The sequence below is a fragment of the Onychomys torridus genome, chromosome 16, assembly GCF_903995425.1.
Source record: "Onychomys torridus chromosome 16, mOncTor1.1, whole genome shotgun sequence".
Classification (NCBI taxonomy): domain Eukaryota; kingdom Metazoa; phylum Chordata; class Mammalia; order Rodentia; family Cricetidae; genus Onychomys; species Onychomys torridus.
The window spans coordinates 41771240-41787531 of record NC_050458.1 but is presented as its reverse complement, the minus strand read 5'-3'; the positions used below and the strand labels follow the sequence as shown (position 1 = coordinate 41787531).

General features: G+C 51.5%; 2 protein-coding genes across 2 annotated transcripts; both read left to right on the top strand.

Annotated features, from left to right (window-relative positions):
- The first annotated feature begins 125 nt into the window (after positions 1 to 125).
- Positions 126 to 4492, top strand: Vps28 (VPS28 subunit of ESCRT-I). Its single transcript, XM_036208558.1, has 10 exons — positions 126 to 227; positions 1023 to 1091; positions 1616 to 1644; positions 1753 to 1790; positions 2116 to 2205; positions 3122 to 3227; positions 3341 to 3442; positions 3933 to 3986; positions 4076 to 4167; positions 4252 to 4492. The coding sequence occupies exons 2-10, from the start codon at positions 1055 to 1057 to the stop codon at positions 4367 to 4369; spliced, it is 666 nt and encodes a 221-aa protein (XP_036064451.1). The 5' UTR covers positions 126 to 227; positions 1023 to 1054; the 3' UTR covers positions 4370 to 4492.
- Positions 4493 to 9731: 5239 nt separating this feature from the next.
- Slc39a4 (solute carrier family 39 member 4) lies at positions 9732 to 14069 on the top strand. Its single transcript, XM_036208515.1, has 12 exons — positions 9732 to 10077; positions 10494 to 10778; positions 11241 to 11436; positions 11531 to 11682; positions 11768 to 11939; positions 12182 to 12354; positions 12464 to 12619; positions 12696 to 12815; positions 12911 to 12965; positions 13059 to 13211; positions 13499 to 13686; positions 13795 to 14069. Exons 1-12 carry the CDS (start codon positions 9886 to 9888, stop codon positions 13921 to 13923), a joined length of 1971 nt encoding a protein of 656 aa, XP_036064408.1. The 5' UTR covers positions 9732 to 9885; the 3' UTR covers positions 13924 to 14069.
- The last annotated feature ends 2223 nt before the right edge of the window (positions 14070 to 16292 follow it).

Genomic DNA, 16292 nt, shown 5'->3' with positions numbered 1-16292 from the left:
AAAAGGGATGATATGAGAAATAGATCCTTGACAGCCGCTGCGGCCTCAGAGCGCAGGCTCAGGCCGAGAGGACGAGCGCCGACCCACTGATGGGGCTTGCTCTGTGCGTAGGCTTAAGTTGCAGGAGGGAGCGCCGAGCTGCCGATCGGGCTTCCCGGCAGGCGCAGGCTGAAAAAGCGAGCGCCGAGCTGCTGTCGCCATCTCCGGGACTCCTCCAAACGCCCCAGGTACGCAGTGGCTATGGCCAGGTCCCGCAGCAAAGGGGTCTTTTGGGCTCGATGTCCCGATCCCGTCTCCTTTTGGGCTCAGCGGCCCTTGCCACGCGGTCTGTGTCTCAGTGGGCGGTGGGCGCTGTCAGGTGGCATTCCTGGCTCAGCTCAGGTTTCCCTGGCTGTGAGCGTATCCACCCTTCTTCCGGGACTCCGCTGGCTGTTCCTAGCTCCTGCGACCTCAGTAGCTCAGGCTCCTCATCAGGCCACCCCATCTCAGTTTGCCTACCTTCACTGAGCTTTTGTTTTCTCTTCACCCCATTTCAAATCCTGAGGCGGGTTTTTAACTGGCTAAGCCACTGACATCAACTTCCTAACTAGACAGGACCTTCCCTGGGCCCTGCTTCCACCATTTCTAGACTGCATCAACCAACAAACTTGCCTTTATTCATTCCTCCAGTAGCTCCCACAGAATTACAGTAAAAGCATTCTCTGCTCCCACTCCCAGAGCCCTAGACAGTCCAAGATCATTGAAAGGTGTTGCAACACTGGACCCTTCCTCCAAGCTCAAGGTGCTACCCCAATTCTTCTATCAGTTGCTCTTCCCTACCTTAACCAAGCTTCTAGGCAGGACTCCCCTGGCACATTCTCTCAGTTTTTATCCTCCAAGCCTGGCTTCCCCATGATAGTCCCATAGCATCCTGTGTTGTTTCTCTAGAGAGCAGGAAAGCTATTCACAAGACTCTGACCCCACAAAGCCCAGTTCTTGAGGTGTAAGGGACCCTTTGAGTTAGTGTTGGCTTTGTTTCCCAGGTCTCTGTGCTGTAGCTGCCAGGGCCTGAAGGATGTTTCACGGGATCCCAGCTACTCCTGGCATTGGAGGTGAGTGTAGCCTAAGATGGAAGGAAATGGAGGGGCCCAGGTTTTCTCTGCTACAGGGGCTGTTGGGAAAGGACCACACTGCCACCTCCATCTCATATTCATAGGCCTTGGGGAGTGACTAGTGCCAGAGCAAGCCATTTATGGTGGAATTCAGAGGGCCTAGCTGTACCCTGCTGAATAAAGATAATGAACTTCAATGTGGCAGAACCTCTGGCATCCTGAGCATCTCTGGGTCTCCAACCGTAGGTTATGAAGTGTGTAACAGACTTATATTTGTACCATATTGTGGTTCTATCGACAAAAGTATGATCACCTTGTTGTGGGTGGAGAGTTAACCCCAGCATTCAGTTTGTAGCCTCTTGGAGGCAATATTGGTAGGAGGTGAAGCTAGAACCTCTATTCTGTAGCTTCCTCTGAGCTCTTTGGGACATGACATGGGAGACATTCTCAGGGACGTAGCTAAAATGGGACCACCCTGGGGCCATCTTGTGACCACCTGTCAGCTCCTGCCTGCTCTGTTGCAGCCCCTGGGAACAAGCCGGAGCTGTACGAGGTGAGTAGTAGATGCTTAACTGGCCATGGCCACTGCAAAGACCATGTGGCTGTCACTGGTTCAGTAACCACCTATTGATGCTGACTGACTTGCCCACTTTTCCAACAGGAAGTAAAGTTGTACAAGAATGCTCGGGAACGGGAGAAGTAAGTCAAAAATCTGAGCTGCCACCAGCACAAACACACACACACACACACACACACACACACACACACACACACACACACACGCCCATTGAGCCTCCATGGCAGGTCCAACCGTCTCCTTCCAAACCCACCGCCACACCAATGGTTGGGGAGGAAATGAGGTCAGGCTAGGGAGATAGTGCCTGAGGATTATCTACCAGGGATGGAGTGAGAGAGGTGGGCTGAATTGTGCCATGGCTGTAGAGCAGCAATTGGCTACCCTAGGTTCCAGATGCCGAGGCTTGCCTGCCTTGGAGCCGTGGCCTGATGGATGCCTTTGTCTTAGGTATGACAACATGGCAGAGCTGTTTGCCGTGGTGAAGACAATGCAGGCCCTGGAGAAAGCATACATCAAGGACTGCGTCACCCCGAATGAGTGAGCAAGCCCGTGGCTTCAGATGTTGATGGCCACCAATCCTCAGAAGCATGTTTCTCCCTTCTGTGAAGCTTATGGGTTCAGTAGGCAGCACAGATGTAGGTCTGGAGCTCCAGCTCTAAGGGTGCTCCTGGTAGATACCAGCTTCAGGGCCATATCAGCCAGGGACACTCTGTAAGGGTGAGTATGGTTCTGACTTCAGAAGGTGAGCTGCAGCCTGGAGACAGCATAGTCTAAGGTATCACTGTCCAGTCTAGGTAGCCAACATGGATGCTGGTGCTTTGTTCAGAGATAACAAGCCAGTTGACTGGACCAGGAGCTGCCCAGTGGTAAGGGAGGTCTGACACCTTGGTCTAGGGCAAACAGAGTAGACATCTGTATTGGTGAAATTATTAAGGCCACTCCACGTAGTTAAAAGGGAGGTTTATTTTGTGGGGTAACTTACAAATGAAGGGATAGGTTGTAGGGTCTGGCAAAGGTATGGCGCAGTCTGGCGGTGTTCTCTGGAGAACTCTGCTCAGTCTACCTCCTGCGTCCAGTGTCCCAGAACCAAAAGAGAGACCTCCTCTTGATCCTGGGTCTTCCGCTTCCTCCTCCACCCCGCCTTGTGGGCGTGACCATTAACAAAGCCTCAATGGGGGTTGGAACTTCCAGGCCAATGCTTCTGGGATGGCTATCCACTACACATCTGGGCTCTTGTGCTGAGTTCCCGGTCAGCCCACACAGATTCCCTATAATAAATAGGGCATACCTCCCTGCTCTTGACCAGAGCTCTCTTCATGTACAAACCCATCAGGAGACCTTTGGCCCTCCTAGCCTACCATGAAAGCTACTGCATTGAGGCTTGCTGAGGGAGAGCACAATGAGCCAAGCTAGACTGGTCTCAGTCTCCAGCAGCACCGGCTCCTCTCCCTAGGTACACTGCAGCATGCTCCAGGCTCCTGGTCCAGTACAAAGCTGCCTTTCGACAGGTTCAAGGCTCAGAGATCAGCTCCATTGACGAGTTTTGCCGGAAGTTCAGAGTGAGTGAGCCAAGCCTTCCCTCCATCCTGCAGGAAAGGTGTGGTGGAACATGGGGATGATTCCTTGGCCTCCTGGAGGCCTGATGATGCCCCAAACCCATGTCTGTTCTCAGCTGGACTGCCCACTTGCCATGGAGCGCATCAAGGAGGACCGGCCCATCACTATCAAGGATGACAAGGGCAATCTCAACCGATGCATCGCAGATGTAGTTTCGGTGTGTCCCACAACTCCTGGGAGGGCCCTGTGGGGATTAGGGGGAGGGACTACCAGCCTGGGTCTGTCATGAGTGTGTATTCGTGGAATTTCTGGAGCTAAGCAGTAACCTGGGAGGGATCACCTCAGCTGTGAGTGAGGGGAGAAGCATCCATGGAGCCTGAGCCCCACCTGACTGAGTTCCATTCTGTGAAGGGAAACATAACACAGGATCTGCTCTGGCAGAGCCATGGATTGAGGAGCTGTGTAGGACTGTACCCTAGATTCCCACATTGCTCTCACAGATTGTGACCCCCCAAATGTCTGTACACCTAAAAGGTCAATCTAGGCAGGTCTTCAAAGGTGTAGCTCTCAGGCAGAAAGGAGCCGAGAGTACAGAGTGTGGGGATAAAAATGGACAGGAACCCGGCCCTTGTGACAGGCCTATAAGCTGAAAAGGGTCTCTGCACCCCAACTGAAAAAGAGATGCCTAATGCATATGCTCCCCCCAGCTCTTCATCACAATCATGGACAAGCTGCGTCTGGAGATCCGCGCCATGGACGAGGTGCAGGAGTTGGGCAGGGAACCTGGGCCTAGGTGGAGGGGAACAAAAGCAAGGTAGGTAGGGTCTCAGCTTGGCACTTGTATCTGTAGATTCAACCAGACCTCCGGGAGCTAATGGAGACCATGCACCGAATGAGCCACCTGCCTGCAGACTTTGAGGGCCGCCAAACAGTCAGCCAATGGTGAGTTGCTTTCCTGAGCAGGGGGAGCCTCGTGATGACTTTTATAGTCCTACTGTTCATACACACTTGTGCCTGTGTCCCTAGGCTGCAGACCCTGAGTGGTATGTCGGCCTCTGATGAGCTGGATGACTCCCAGGTTCGCCAGATGCTCTTCGATCTGGAGTCAGCGTACAATGCCTTTAACCGCTTCCTTCATGCCTGAGCCTGATTGAGGCGGAGTGAGACTCATGGAGATGTACCGCCCCGGCCCCTCCAGTATCTATGCCTGTCCTAGATGTCTATATTGTCGGAAAGTTACCCCCAATAAAGATCTGTCTGACCTTCCTGCTGTGGGTAGTTACGTTGAGCCTGCCCTGTTTTTTCTATCTACCCTCCTGACCTTGGAACAGGGCCCTGCCCCCAGGGGGTACAGAGCCCCTGAAGCCACTGCCCTAAACCAACAAGGTGTTGTGGCCCTGTTGCTCAGCCCACACAGAGTTGCAATTATAGCGGCAAGGTGAGTCCTCCCAGCTCCTAGAGTGTGACATGCATAGACCCTCCACTGGACCAGATGTGACTGGAATCTGGCAACCTTGGTGGCTGCCTCCTTGCCTGCCATCACTGCCTTCCACCCGAGAGCTCTAGGCAGTTTGCAGGCTCCATAAATCCAGTCCAGACCACAGGCAGGTCACCTCTGCTGTACTATGCTGCGTTAGACACTATGACCCTGCCATGTGACATGTAGTCCTCTAAGGTTCATTGTGGTGGCATCTGTGTTGTCAGAATAAGGAGCCCATTCACTTTGGGGTGGTTGGGTTTTTGTTTGTTTGTTTTTATTTTTGCTTTTTGTTTATTTGTTTGTTGTTTTCAAGACAGGGTTTCTCTATGTAGTATTGGTGAAATTATTAAGGCCACTCCACGTAGTTAAAAGGGAGGTTTATTTTGCAATGTAACTTACAAATGAAGGGATAGGTAGGTTGTAGGGTCTGGCAAAGGTATGGTGCAGTCCAGTGGTGTTCTCTGGAGAACTCTACTGGGTCCAGGCACCAAGAGCTCCCTCTCCTTTGGATCCTGGGTCTTCAATGTCCTCTCTCAGCTCCACCTTGTAGGCATGACCTTTACTGAAGCCTCAATGGGGGTTGCCAGGTCAAGGCTGGAATGGCTACCCACTACAGTGTAGCTTTGGAGCCTGTCCTGGATCTCACTCTGTAGACCAGGCTGGCCTTGAACTCACAGAGATCCGCCTGGGTCTGCCTCTCGAGTGCTGGGATTAAAGGCGTGTACCACCACCACCCTGGCTACTTCTGTTTTCTGAGACAGGATTTCACTATGTAGCTCTGGCTGGCCTGGAACTTGCTGTACAGACCAGACTGGCTTCCAACTCACAGAGATCCTCCTGCCTCTGCTCTGCCTCCTGAGTGCTAGGATTAAAGGCATGTACCACCACACCTGGCCTTTGGTTTTTGTGAGCTGTGGTTTTGCTGTGATGTAGCCATGACTGTCCTTGAACTTAAGGTTATACCCCTGCCTCAACCTCCTCAATTCTGAGATTGCTGGTGTTTGCCACCAATACCAACCTTATGGCAGGGTTTAATTGAAGCCCCTGCCTTCAGTGGCTAGTCAAATGGTGTTTTGGTGATAAGGATTAAACACAAGGCCTGTGCATGTTGCTAGGCAATGCTTTACCACTGAGCTACATTCATAGCTCCTGGTTTTTTGGTGTTTTCTTTTTTGTTTTTAATCTTATGAATATGAGTATTTTGTCTGCTTATATGTCCATGCCCCACATGCATGACTGATGCCATGGAGGCTAGAGAAAGCTTTGGATCCCCTGAAACTAATTATTGGTAGTTATAAGCTGCTATGTTGGAGCTCAGAACCCAGGTCCTCTGGAACACAAGTCAGTTCTTTTAACTGCTGAGCCTTCTCTCCAACCCCTCTTTGTCTTTATGTTTTGTTTTGTTTGAAACGGTCTCACAGGGCTGGAGAGATGGCTCAGTGGTTAAGAGCACTGGCTGCTCTTCCAGAGGACCCGAGTTCAATTCCCAGCACCTGCATGGCAGCTCACAACTGTAACTCCAGTTCCAGGGGACCCAGCACTCATGGCAAAACACCAATGCATAAAATAAAACATAAAATAAAAATAAATAAATTTAAAAAAAAAGAAAGAAAAAGGTCTCCCTACGTAGCCCACACTGGCCTCAAGTACAATCCTGATTCCGCCTTCCTGGTTTCCCTCCTGCCTTCTGGATTCCTGGTGCTGGAATAACAGGTATATGCCACCAAGCCCAGATCAGGCCTGCTCCGACCCACTTCACTTTTGTTTTCTTGTTTTTGTTTTTTTCCAAAACAGGGTTTCTCTGTGTAGGGCTGGCTGTCCTGGAACTCAGATCCGCCTGCCTCTGCCTCCCCAGTGCTGGGATTAAATGCAGGCTACTTTCATTGTTTTCTGAGACAGGATCTCACTATGCAGCTCTGGCTGGCCTGGAACTTGTGTAGAGATCTGCCTCCCCAGTGCTGGGATTAGGGATGTATGCCATGAAGCCTGGTTTCCACTCTGTTTTATATTATATGTAGCTGCTGAATTAAGGATGGCAATAATCACAAGGAATTAATAACCAAGTAGAATTGTTTTGCTCAATTTTAATTTTTTAAAAAGATTTATTTATTTATTATGTATACAGAAGAGGGCGCCAGATCTCATTACAAATGGTTGTGAGCCACCATGTGGTTGCTGGGAATTGAACTCAGGACCTCTGGAAGAGCAGTCAGTGCTCTTAACCTCTAAGCCATCTCTCCAGCCCATCTATTTTAATTTTTACTGTGATGAAATATAGAAGTTGCCATTATCGTCATTTTGATCACAGTTAGTGGCATTAAGCCCATCCACACTATGATCATCTCTACAATTTCATCTTCCCAAGCCGAACCTTTGCATGTAGTAAGGCTCCCATTTGCTATTTATTTACCTATGGGAACAATTGCTATGGGGTACAACAGAGGTAAGGGGACGACTTCCAGGAGTTGGCGTTCTCTTTAGTCATGTGAGTCCTAAGGGTAGAATTCAGTTCACCAGGCTTGGTGGCAAGTGCCTTTACCCCGGGAGCCATCTCACAGACATTGGTCTCATACTTTTTTTTTTTTTATATAACAGTGGCAATGGCAGTGAGCATGCTGGAAACGAGACAGGACAGTGACACAGGTTCATGCGTTGGCTGTACTGGCCTTCGACTCGGGCAGGTCCCTCCTTTGAAGAAGAAATCTAGGGAAGCCTGGACTGCCAAGCCTACACGAAGATTTCTCCCTAGAGGCTGATGTTATGCCCAGATCGCAGGGATCCCTCAAAGACCTCCATGGAGACACCAAATCCATATGCAAAAGCAAAGAGCCTTTATTTCAAACTTGAGCTTGGATTCTTTGTCTGATGCAGCAGTAAGAGCAAAGAGCCCCCAAGCTCTGGCAGAGTGGGGTTTTTCTTTTTTCTCTTTCTTTTTTTTTAAGCTGAGGACTGAACCCAGGGCCTTCTGCTTGCTAGGCAAGTGCTCTACCACTGAGCTAAATCCCCAACCCTGTTTTGTTTTGTTTTGTTTTTTAATCATAGTAGAGGTTGAGGTGAGAGAATTTCCAAGGTTCAGGACCCTGATGGGCTGACATTTGTCTAGGGGTGTCTCGGCAACAAGGGGAAATGGATGTGTGCTAGGCTCAGGGACATCTGGACTTTTTTTTGTTTGTTTGTTTTTCTTTTCTTTTTTTTTTAAAGCAGGTTTTTCTTTTTTTAAGATTTATTTATTTATTATGTATACAATGTTCTGTCTGCACATATCCCCGCAGGCCAGGAGAGGGCACCAGATCTCATTACAGATGGTTGTGAGCCACCATGTGGTTGCTGGGAATTGAACTCAGGACCTCTGGAAGAGCAAGCAGTGCTCTTAACCTCTGAGCCATCTCTCCAGCCCCCAGTTTTTGATTTTTTCAAGACAGGGTTTCTCTGTGTAGCTTTGGAGCCTGTCCTGGAACTCTCTCTGTAGATCAGGCTGACCTCAAACTCACAGAGATCCACCTGCCTCTGCCTCCTGAGTGCTGTGATTAAAGGCATGTGCCACCACTGCCCAGCCAACATCCGGCAATCTTATTTAAAGATTAGAATGTTTGGGATGTCAGGTACTTTCCCCTTAGATGCTGGTCCTCCCTGCGTGGGATCAGCTTAGACTTTTCCTGGGGACCTAGTAGTACCTGCCAGTAAAGCCTGTCATGGCAGCTGTGTGGTCAAGCTGGTTTGAGACCCCCCATAGCTGAGTGCTTAAACAGTGGGCAGCCAATCTGCAGGGGAAGGCAACCAGTCCAGGCTCAGCCCCCAGCAGCCCAGCAGTGGAAACAGAAAAGCCAGTTTGGGTATATGGCATCTTCAGTGCTACATGTGGGAATGTTCTTTTGTCTTCACACTGGCTCTCCCAGTTCTCAAGTATAGTGCCTCCGTAGGACCAGGGTTAGAAGCCACGTTGTAGGGACCCTAGCTCTAAGAATCATTGACGTGTGTGTGTGTGTGTGTGTGTGTGTGTGTGTGTGTGTGTTAGGAGCAGGTCCAAAGCAGTTGACCCCTGGGCTCAGGATACTCAGCCAGACTCTGGCCCCCACCTGGCCCTACCCTCCAGAATACTAGGGGACAGAGTCCTCTAGGCATTAGGCTGCCAGCTCCACACCCAAACCACACCCAGGAGGGCTAGGGTCTAGAGTGCTATGAACCCAGGTAGAAGAAGGCCCGATACCCCTTTCAGAAGGCCTTGTGACCTGGGGATTTTCAGCTCCCTGGTGATCCAACTCCTCCTGCAGCCTGCCACCTGGATAGAGATAAGGCTCTAGGGTCAAAGGCTAAAGGGATTGATGAGGGAGGGTCAAAGCTGGGAACCCCAGCCCTACCCCAATCTTCCTGTGCTTAGGCCTAGATCTCACAACAGGTCCTCAACCTCCTCCTGACCCCAAAGGCTAGCCAGAAGTTGGCTAGGACCAAGGTCACATGTTCGCTTCCTGTTTGTCTGGGTTGGGGCTTTAGCCATTTCCTGGGGATTTTCCCCGAGGGCTGGGGGTGGGGAACATGACTCAGCAAGTATCTTTCAGAAATCTCCCACTACAGCCCATGCTAGACCCAGAGGCCATAGCCCAGGATCCAGGAACACCACCCCCACCCCCACCCAGATCCCAAGATTTGGGATTTGTCTAAGCTGCTTGAGCTGAGAGGCAGCTGAGGAAGGGTGGAGATAGGCCTAAGGGCTCTCCTGAAAATGTCAAATAGAACACCCATGTTTGACTTGGTAAAGTCTATGCAGATCTGCCTCTGGTCCCCTAGCTTGAGCTCCACAGGCAAGGTCATAGGAGGGAGTGACCGCAGCTCTTCAGGGAGCACAGAAGGCTCTGCGTGGCAGATCTGGGTGTGACAGGCAGAGGAGGGGATGGTCAAGCCGCCCACCCAAGGGAAGGGACCCAGCTCTAGCTCCAGCCCCTGGAGGCAGCAGCTCCTTGCCCCCAGACTTTCAGGGAGGATCTGCCACTGGAATGGTTAACCCAGCAGCCAATCACAGAGCCGTGCAGGAAATACCTGGGAGAGGTCCTGGAGCTAGGGCCACGCAAGTTGAGCCCAGCCCCAGTCTGGCCTCAGGACGCCCCAGCAAGTCTACAGCCATCCCCGACGCCAGCGGTCTCCACACAGCACCACAAGCAAGGAGCACTTTGGGAGCCTGAGGCATGGTGTTCCCAGCCCGGCTCACACTGGGGCTCCTGTTGGCCATGCTGGTGGTCACAGCAGCAGTGGTCCAGCCCAATCGCCTGCTAAGCCTGCTCATCTCGGGTCAGGGTGCTCTGGATCGGCAGGCACTGGGCGGCCTGTTAAATACGCTGGCGGTCCGTGTGCACTGCACCAACGGGCCGTGTGGAAAGGTAACAGCCCCACCCGACGGGTCCCCCAGCCCCGGCCCCTTCCTGCCCGCTCCACCCTGTGGCCGACAGCAAAGGGACCTGGGCAAACTCCAGGAGGCGGGTCTGAAGGCTGGTGTCTGAACCTACTTGCAGTCTGGAGCCTTGCCTCCTCTGCCTCTCGGGGGCTTATACAGGCCTGGCCTCCCCCCTGGGACACACAGTTCCCCTTTCTAGGCTGTCAAATTTGCAGTGAGTCCAGGACCACCCACCCTCCCCTCTTCGGGATGGGGGAGTAACTGCTGGGGACTCCTCTGTGTAGGTTCCTAGTCAAGCTAACCATACAAGGGGCAGACTTAAGATAGCTGATAGAATCCATTCTCTGGCTGTGCCTGGTGGGCCCAAAACAGCCCAGACCCTGTTTACCTGTCTGCCCGTAGTGCCTGACTGTGGAGGAAGTCTTGGCCCTAGGCAGACCTGACAAGCCAGGGCTTGCCCCAGAACCAGTCCTGGAGTCCAGATACATTAGCCACCTTAGTACTGCCGCTGCCCTCTACCTCAGCAACCCAGAGGAAACATGTGAGGACATCCAAAATGGCCTTTTGGCCTCCCGTGTGGACAACTACCTGGCCCTACTGGAGAGTCCAGAGGCCATGACCTTGGGTCTGAGCCAGCTACTGCAGAAGATTGAAGCCCATGATGCCAGCCCACCCACTGGGGAGGAGGTGAGGGCCCAGGGGGCTGCTGGGGGTAGTGAGAAGGACCCAAGTGCCATGGAAAGGAGGCTGCTCCAGCAGGGGATATGTCCTGTGTGAAGCCTCCTTGGCATCCGAGCTGATACTGGGGAGGCTAGAGTGGCTGGGGCATCAAAAGTGGGTGTTCACTGTTGAGTAGGACAGGGACTGCAGTCTGGGGGGACCCTTTGGGGAAGGGTTGGTCAGGAAAGCTCTGAGGCCCAAAGGAGGCCAGAGTGAAGGCTGTGATTAGCTGGGGCAGGACTAGACTGTGGTATATGGAGGGGCTGTAGCCAACTGATGTCTTTGGTGAAATCTGAGTGGTCTGAGGAGGCTGCGGGGGTGGCGGGTGTGTTGGGGAGGGGTTGATGGGCAATCCTTCCAGTGGGCTGCTCTAGGATGGACTCCAGAGGTTGACGCTGAGGTTAGAACTGAGGTCAGTTTCTTCTCCAGACCTGTGTAGACATTCCCCAACTGCTGGAGGAGGCTGAGGAAGCAGGAGCTTCCAGAAGCCCCGGCCTGGTCCTGACTGCCTTGCTGGACCATGTCATTAATGGGTCCTGCTTCCAAGGCCTGCCTAGCCCTCAGTACTTTGTGGACTTTGTGTTCCGGCAACGCGGTAGCGAGGCTCCCAATATCACGCTGGCTGGTGAGACCTGGGCTGAGATCCTCAGCCTCTACTCCTGGGGGAGGGGACAAGGCTGGAACCCATCAGACTATTCACTGACTGTTCTTCCTGCCAGAACTGGAGGTTTTGATGCATCGACTTGGGGTGGGTAGAGAAGAGGATCACAGTGACCATGATGACCACAATAATCATCTGGACAGGGAAGCGAATCACCAAGACTCTGAGCACCACACTACCCACAACAGTAGCTCCAGTGTATGGGACACGGTGAGCCTCTTACAGTTCTGGAGAAAATTGGGTTTCCCTGGGGCTGCTCAGACACCTGACTCCCATCCTCTTCCCCTGCCTCTAGGTGTGCCTGAGTACCAAAGATGTGATGGCTGTGTATGGACTATCTGAACAGGCTGGGGTGAGCCCTCAGGCCTGGGCCCAGCTGAGCCCTGCCTTAGTCCAGCAGCAGCTAAGTGGAGCCTGCAGCCTCCACCCCACTGCCCATATTCAGGACCAGCTCAGCCAAGCAGAAAGTGAGTGCCTACCCCAAGATGCCTGGCTGGCTCAGTCCCTGGGTGCTGGCCTGATGTCATTGGGCTCCATGGGGGAGCAGGGAATGGACACTGAGGACTGAGAAGCCAGTCAGGAAAGGAAGGATAGTGGATTGAGGGGGCAAGAGGGCCCCAACTGACAGCCCACAGATCTTTGAGCACCTGCTCACTCCTTGGGTGCCTCTCTAGGAAGCTGGGGATTCTCAGTGAAGTTTTACCCACAGGGTATCTGTATGGCTCTCTGGCGACACTGATCATCTGCCTCTGCGCGGTGTTTGGCCTTCTGCTACTGACTTGTACCAGATGCAGCACAGTCACCCACTACATCATGCAGACCTTCCTAAGCTTGGCTGTGGGTGCGCTCACAGGCGATGCCCTTCTCCACCTGACACCCAAGGTCAGCCCTCACTCAACGGGGGCCTCACCTCCCTTCCTGCCCTTTCCTAGCCCCAGCTCCAGCCCCTTGTGGCCCTGAAGTCCCCAGTCAGTACCCACTTCCTCCTCAGGTGCTGGGGCTGCACACACATGGTGAGGAAGGCCATTCCCATGAGGAAGTGGGTATTGGCGCACAATCCACTTGGCGCCTGCTGGCTGTACTTGGAGGCCTCTACATCTTCTTCCTGTTTGAGAGTTTCTTCAACCTCCTGTTGCCCAGGGACCAGGTCAGGCTCTGGAGAACCAGGAGGTGGGATGGGTGAGCGAGGGCTTGATAGGCTCTGAACAGTTTTTTTTCCACAGGAGCCTGAGAAGGATGGGCCTTTCAGCCATGGGGGACACAGCCATGGAATGTCACTGCAGCTGACACCCAGCAATCTCCGGCAGTCCAAACAGCCCCACGACAGCTCCCGTTCAGATTTGGTAAGTGGTGAATTCTACCCAACATGGAGCCCTTTAGTTCTGCCCTATTAGAGGCTGGGTTCATTCTCACCCCGCCCCCCCTCCTCCCCCCACAGGTGACAGAGGAGACCCCAGAACTATTGTTCCCAGAGTCCCGGCAACTGAAAACAAGTGAGCCCCAAGGGAGGGCTGTAGATCTGGGGTTTGCCCTTAGGCAGATGTGCAGAACCTGGCCTGCAGGACTCACACTTGACGTCCCCACAGACCTGAGGCTGCTGCCCTATCTGATCACCCTGGGCGATGCGGTGCACAATTTCGCTGATGGGCTCGCTGTGGGTGCAGCCTTCGCATCCTCCTGGAAGACTGGGCTGGCCACCTCTTTGGCAGTGTTCTGCCATGAGCTGCCCCACGAACTGGGTGAGCGGTGGGGGGTGGCGTGAATGGATGGGGCTTAGTGAGAGTGACCTATTCTGGAAGATGAGCAAGACAATAGAAGAAGAAACGTGGCCTTTGGAAGGGAGCGCCCAGTCGTCAGTGGGCGTGGCTAGAGGTAGGGTGGGTTGCAGGGAGATGGGAAGGGGACTGGAGCCTGCCTGGCCTTTGAATGGGTGTGTCTGTCTGGGATGAGCGTGTAACTGGTCTGATGGGCTGTACCTGACTGGTGGGCGGGCAGAGAGCTCTTACTAACACTTGTTCTGTTCTAGGGGACTTTGCTGCCTTGCTGCATGCTGGGCTGACTGTGAAGCATGCGCTTTTGCTGAACCTGGCCTCTGCGCTCACAGCATTCATTGGCCTCTATGTGGCTCTCGCAGTCGGAGTAGGGGAGGAGGGCGAGGCTTGGATTCTGGCGGTAGCCACCGGCCTCTTCCTTTATGTGGCGCTTTGTGACATGGTTAGGATGGTGGAGAGCCTATGCTGGGGTGGGGAACTAACGGGGGAGTGGGGGGGGGGTGGGGGTCCACCCAGCTGGCTGCTGAACTGGCGCCCCACTTCTCCCCAGCTCCCAGCCATGATGAATGTGCGGGACCAGCGGCCCTGGCTTCTTTTCCTGCTGCACAATGTGGGTCTGCTGGGCGGCTGGACCGTCCTGCTGCTGTTGTCCTTGTACGAAGACAACATCACCTTCTGATGGCTCTGTCCCTTCCCAGTCCTCGTCCCTGTCTAGACTGCTCCACCTTCTTGAGACTAACTTTCGGAACCACTGGGTAGCCAGAGGGTCCAGCTCTCACTCCCTGCTCTGACTTCAATAAAGCCCTCTTGTCCATTAGAACCGAATGCATTCTCTTCTTGTAACGCCTCCCGGTGAAAGCTCTGGAGCAGGGCACCACCTCCTTCCTTGCTATTTTTTATTTGCTATGGATAGCAGCTTATCTTTTCTAATGGGAATGACCAGTGTTCTCCAGGATCTGGTGAGTTCCTGTCTCCAGTCAAAACTAACATCACCAGTGTTGTTTACATATATGAGGGTTCCTTTCTGTCATGAACACCAGCCTAGAGGGGTGCAAAGGACAACCCGTTGATATGGGGCTGCTCCTCAGCTCTTGGCAGAATTGGCTATCTCAACCCACTGCATTAGTCTTCTGAGGTTGACATAGAAGTCTACCTAAGACTAGGTGCCTAAAACAACTGAAATGTATTCCCTCATAGTTCTGGAGGCCAGAAGACCAAAGGCAAGTTGTCATTGGGCACATGAAATGGGTCTGGGTTCTCAAAGTCACCACACAATCCAAAGCATTTCAGCAAGACCAAAAGTTGTTAAGATTTATTTTATGTATATGGTGTTCTATCTGCATGCCAGAAAAGGGCATCAGATTCCATTATAGATGGCTGTAAGCCACCACGTGGTTGCTGGGAATTGAACTCATGACCTCTGGAAAAACAATCTGTGCTCTTAACCTCTGAGCCATCTTTCTAGCCCTGTATAGAACTCTTTAATGTCATGGGGTGGGTGATGGTGGCGCACGCCTTTAATCCCAGTACTCAGGAGGCAGAGCCAGGTGGATCTCTGTGAGTTCAAGGCCAGCCTGGTCTACATAGTGAGTTCAAGGAAAGGCGCAAAGCTACATAGAGAAACTCTGTCCCTGAAAAAACAAAAACAAACAAACAAAGAAAAAAAACAAGAGCCGCCAATACTCTTAATTGCTGGGCTATCTTTCCAGCCCCTCAGACCAAAAGTTTTACTTCGGCAAGGGTGTGTAGCTGTGTTCAAGCAAGCATGCCCAGTAGCGGTATTGATGGGTTTTCATAGCTAATAAAGGGTCCAGTGTCTCACTGAGTGGTTAGCACCGAACCTCCTATTCCTGTAGGATTGGCTAATCCAGAATAGGGCAGGTTCTAGGGAGAAACTAAATTTGAACATGTTTTGATTTCAAAAAGTGTTGACCCTAAGGCCGAGCATAGAGATTTGTGCCTTTAATCTTAGCACTCAGAAGGTAGGTGGATTTCTGTGAGTTCAGGCCAGCATGGTTTATAGTGTGAGTTCCAAGTCAGTTGGGGGCTACATAGTGTGACTCTGTGTCAAAAAATAATTTCAAGAAATTAAAAATTCAGGACAGCCAGGGCTATGCAGAGAGAGCTGTCTCAAAAAAGTAAGTAAATGGGGCCCGGCCAAATGATTTATCATTTTTTTTTCCTGAGGCTGAGGACCAAACCCAGGGCCTTGCGCTTGCTAGGCAAGTGCTCTACCACTGAGCTAAATCCTCAACCAGTGCTGCAACACCTTTAACCACAGCACTGGTCTACAGAGTGAGTTCCAGGATAGCCAGGGCTATACAGAGAAACTGTCATGAAGAACCAAAATTCAATAAGTAAAAAAAGCAAAATTATATAATTATATAAAATACAGTTTATAAATAATTTATATAAAATATACATAATTTAGATATCTGCATATAAATTTATATGAACTTACAAATTTTTATATATATACTTTATATTATATACAATTATATGTAAATTACATATTTATATAACATAAGTGTTATGTTTTATTTATTTAATTTTGGGAGGGTCTCATTATTCTTGATTGGTTTGGAACTCCATACAAAGACTGGGGCTTTAAACTCTCAGAGATCTGCTTGCCTCTGCCTCCTGAATGCTGAGATTCAAGTTGTGCACACTACAAAGAGCTTTGTTTTTTTGTTTTTTAGAAAGAGTGTTGTCACCAGGCGGTGGTGGCACATGCCTTTAATCCCAGCACTTGGGAGGCAGAGCCAGGCCGATCTCTGTGAGTTTGAGGCCAACCTGGTCTACAAAGCAAGGTCCAGGAAAGGCTCCAAAGCTACAGAGAAACCCTGTCTCGAAAAACCAAAAAAAAAAAAAGTATTGTCAATTCTTCACAGATTTGGAAAGAAAAATACTCAACTTCATATGGAAAAACAAAAGACCCAGGATAGCTAAAAGAATCCTGTATAATAAAGCAACCTCTGGAGGCATCACCATCCCTGACCTTAAGCTCTACTATAGAGCTACAGTAATAAAAACAGCCTGGTACTGACA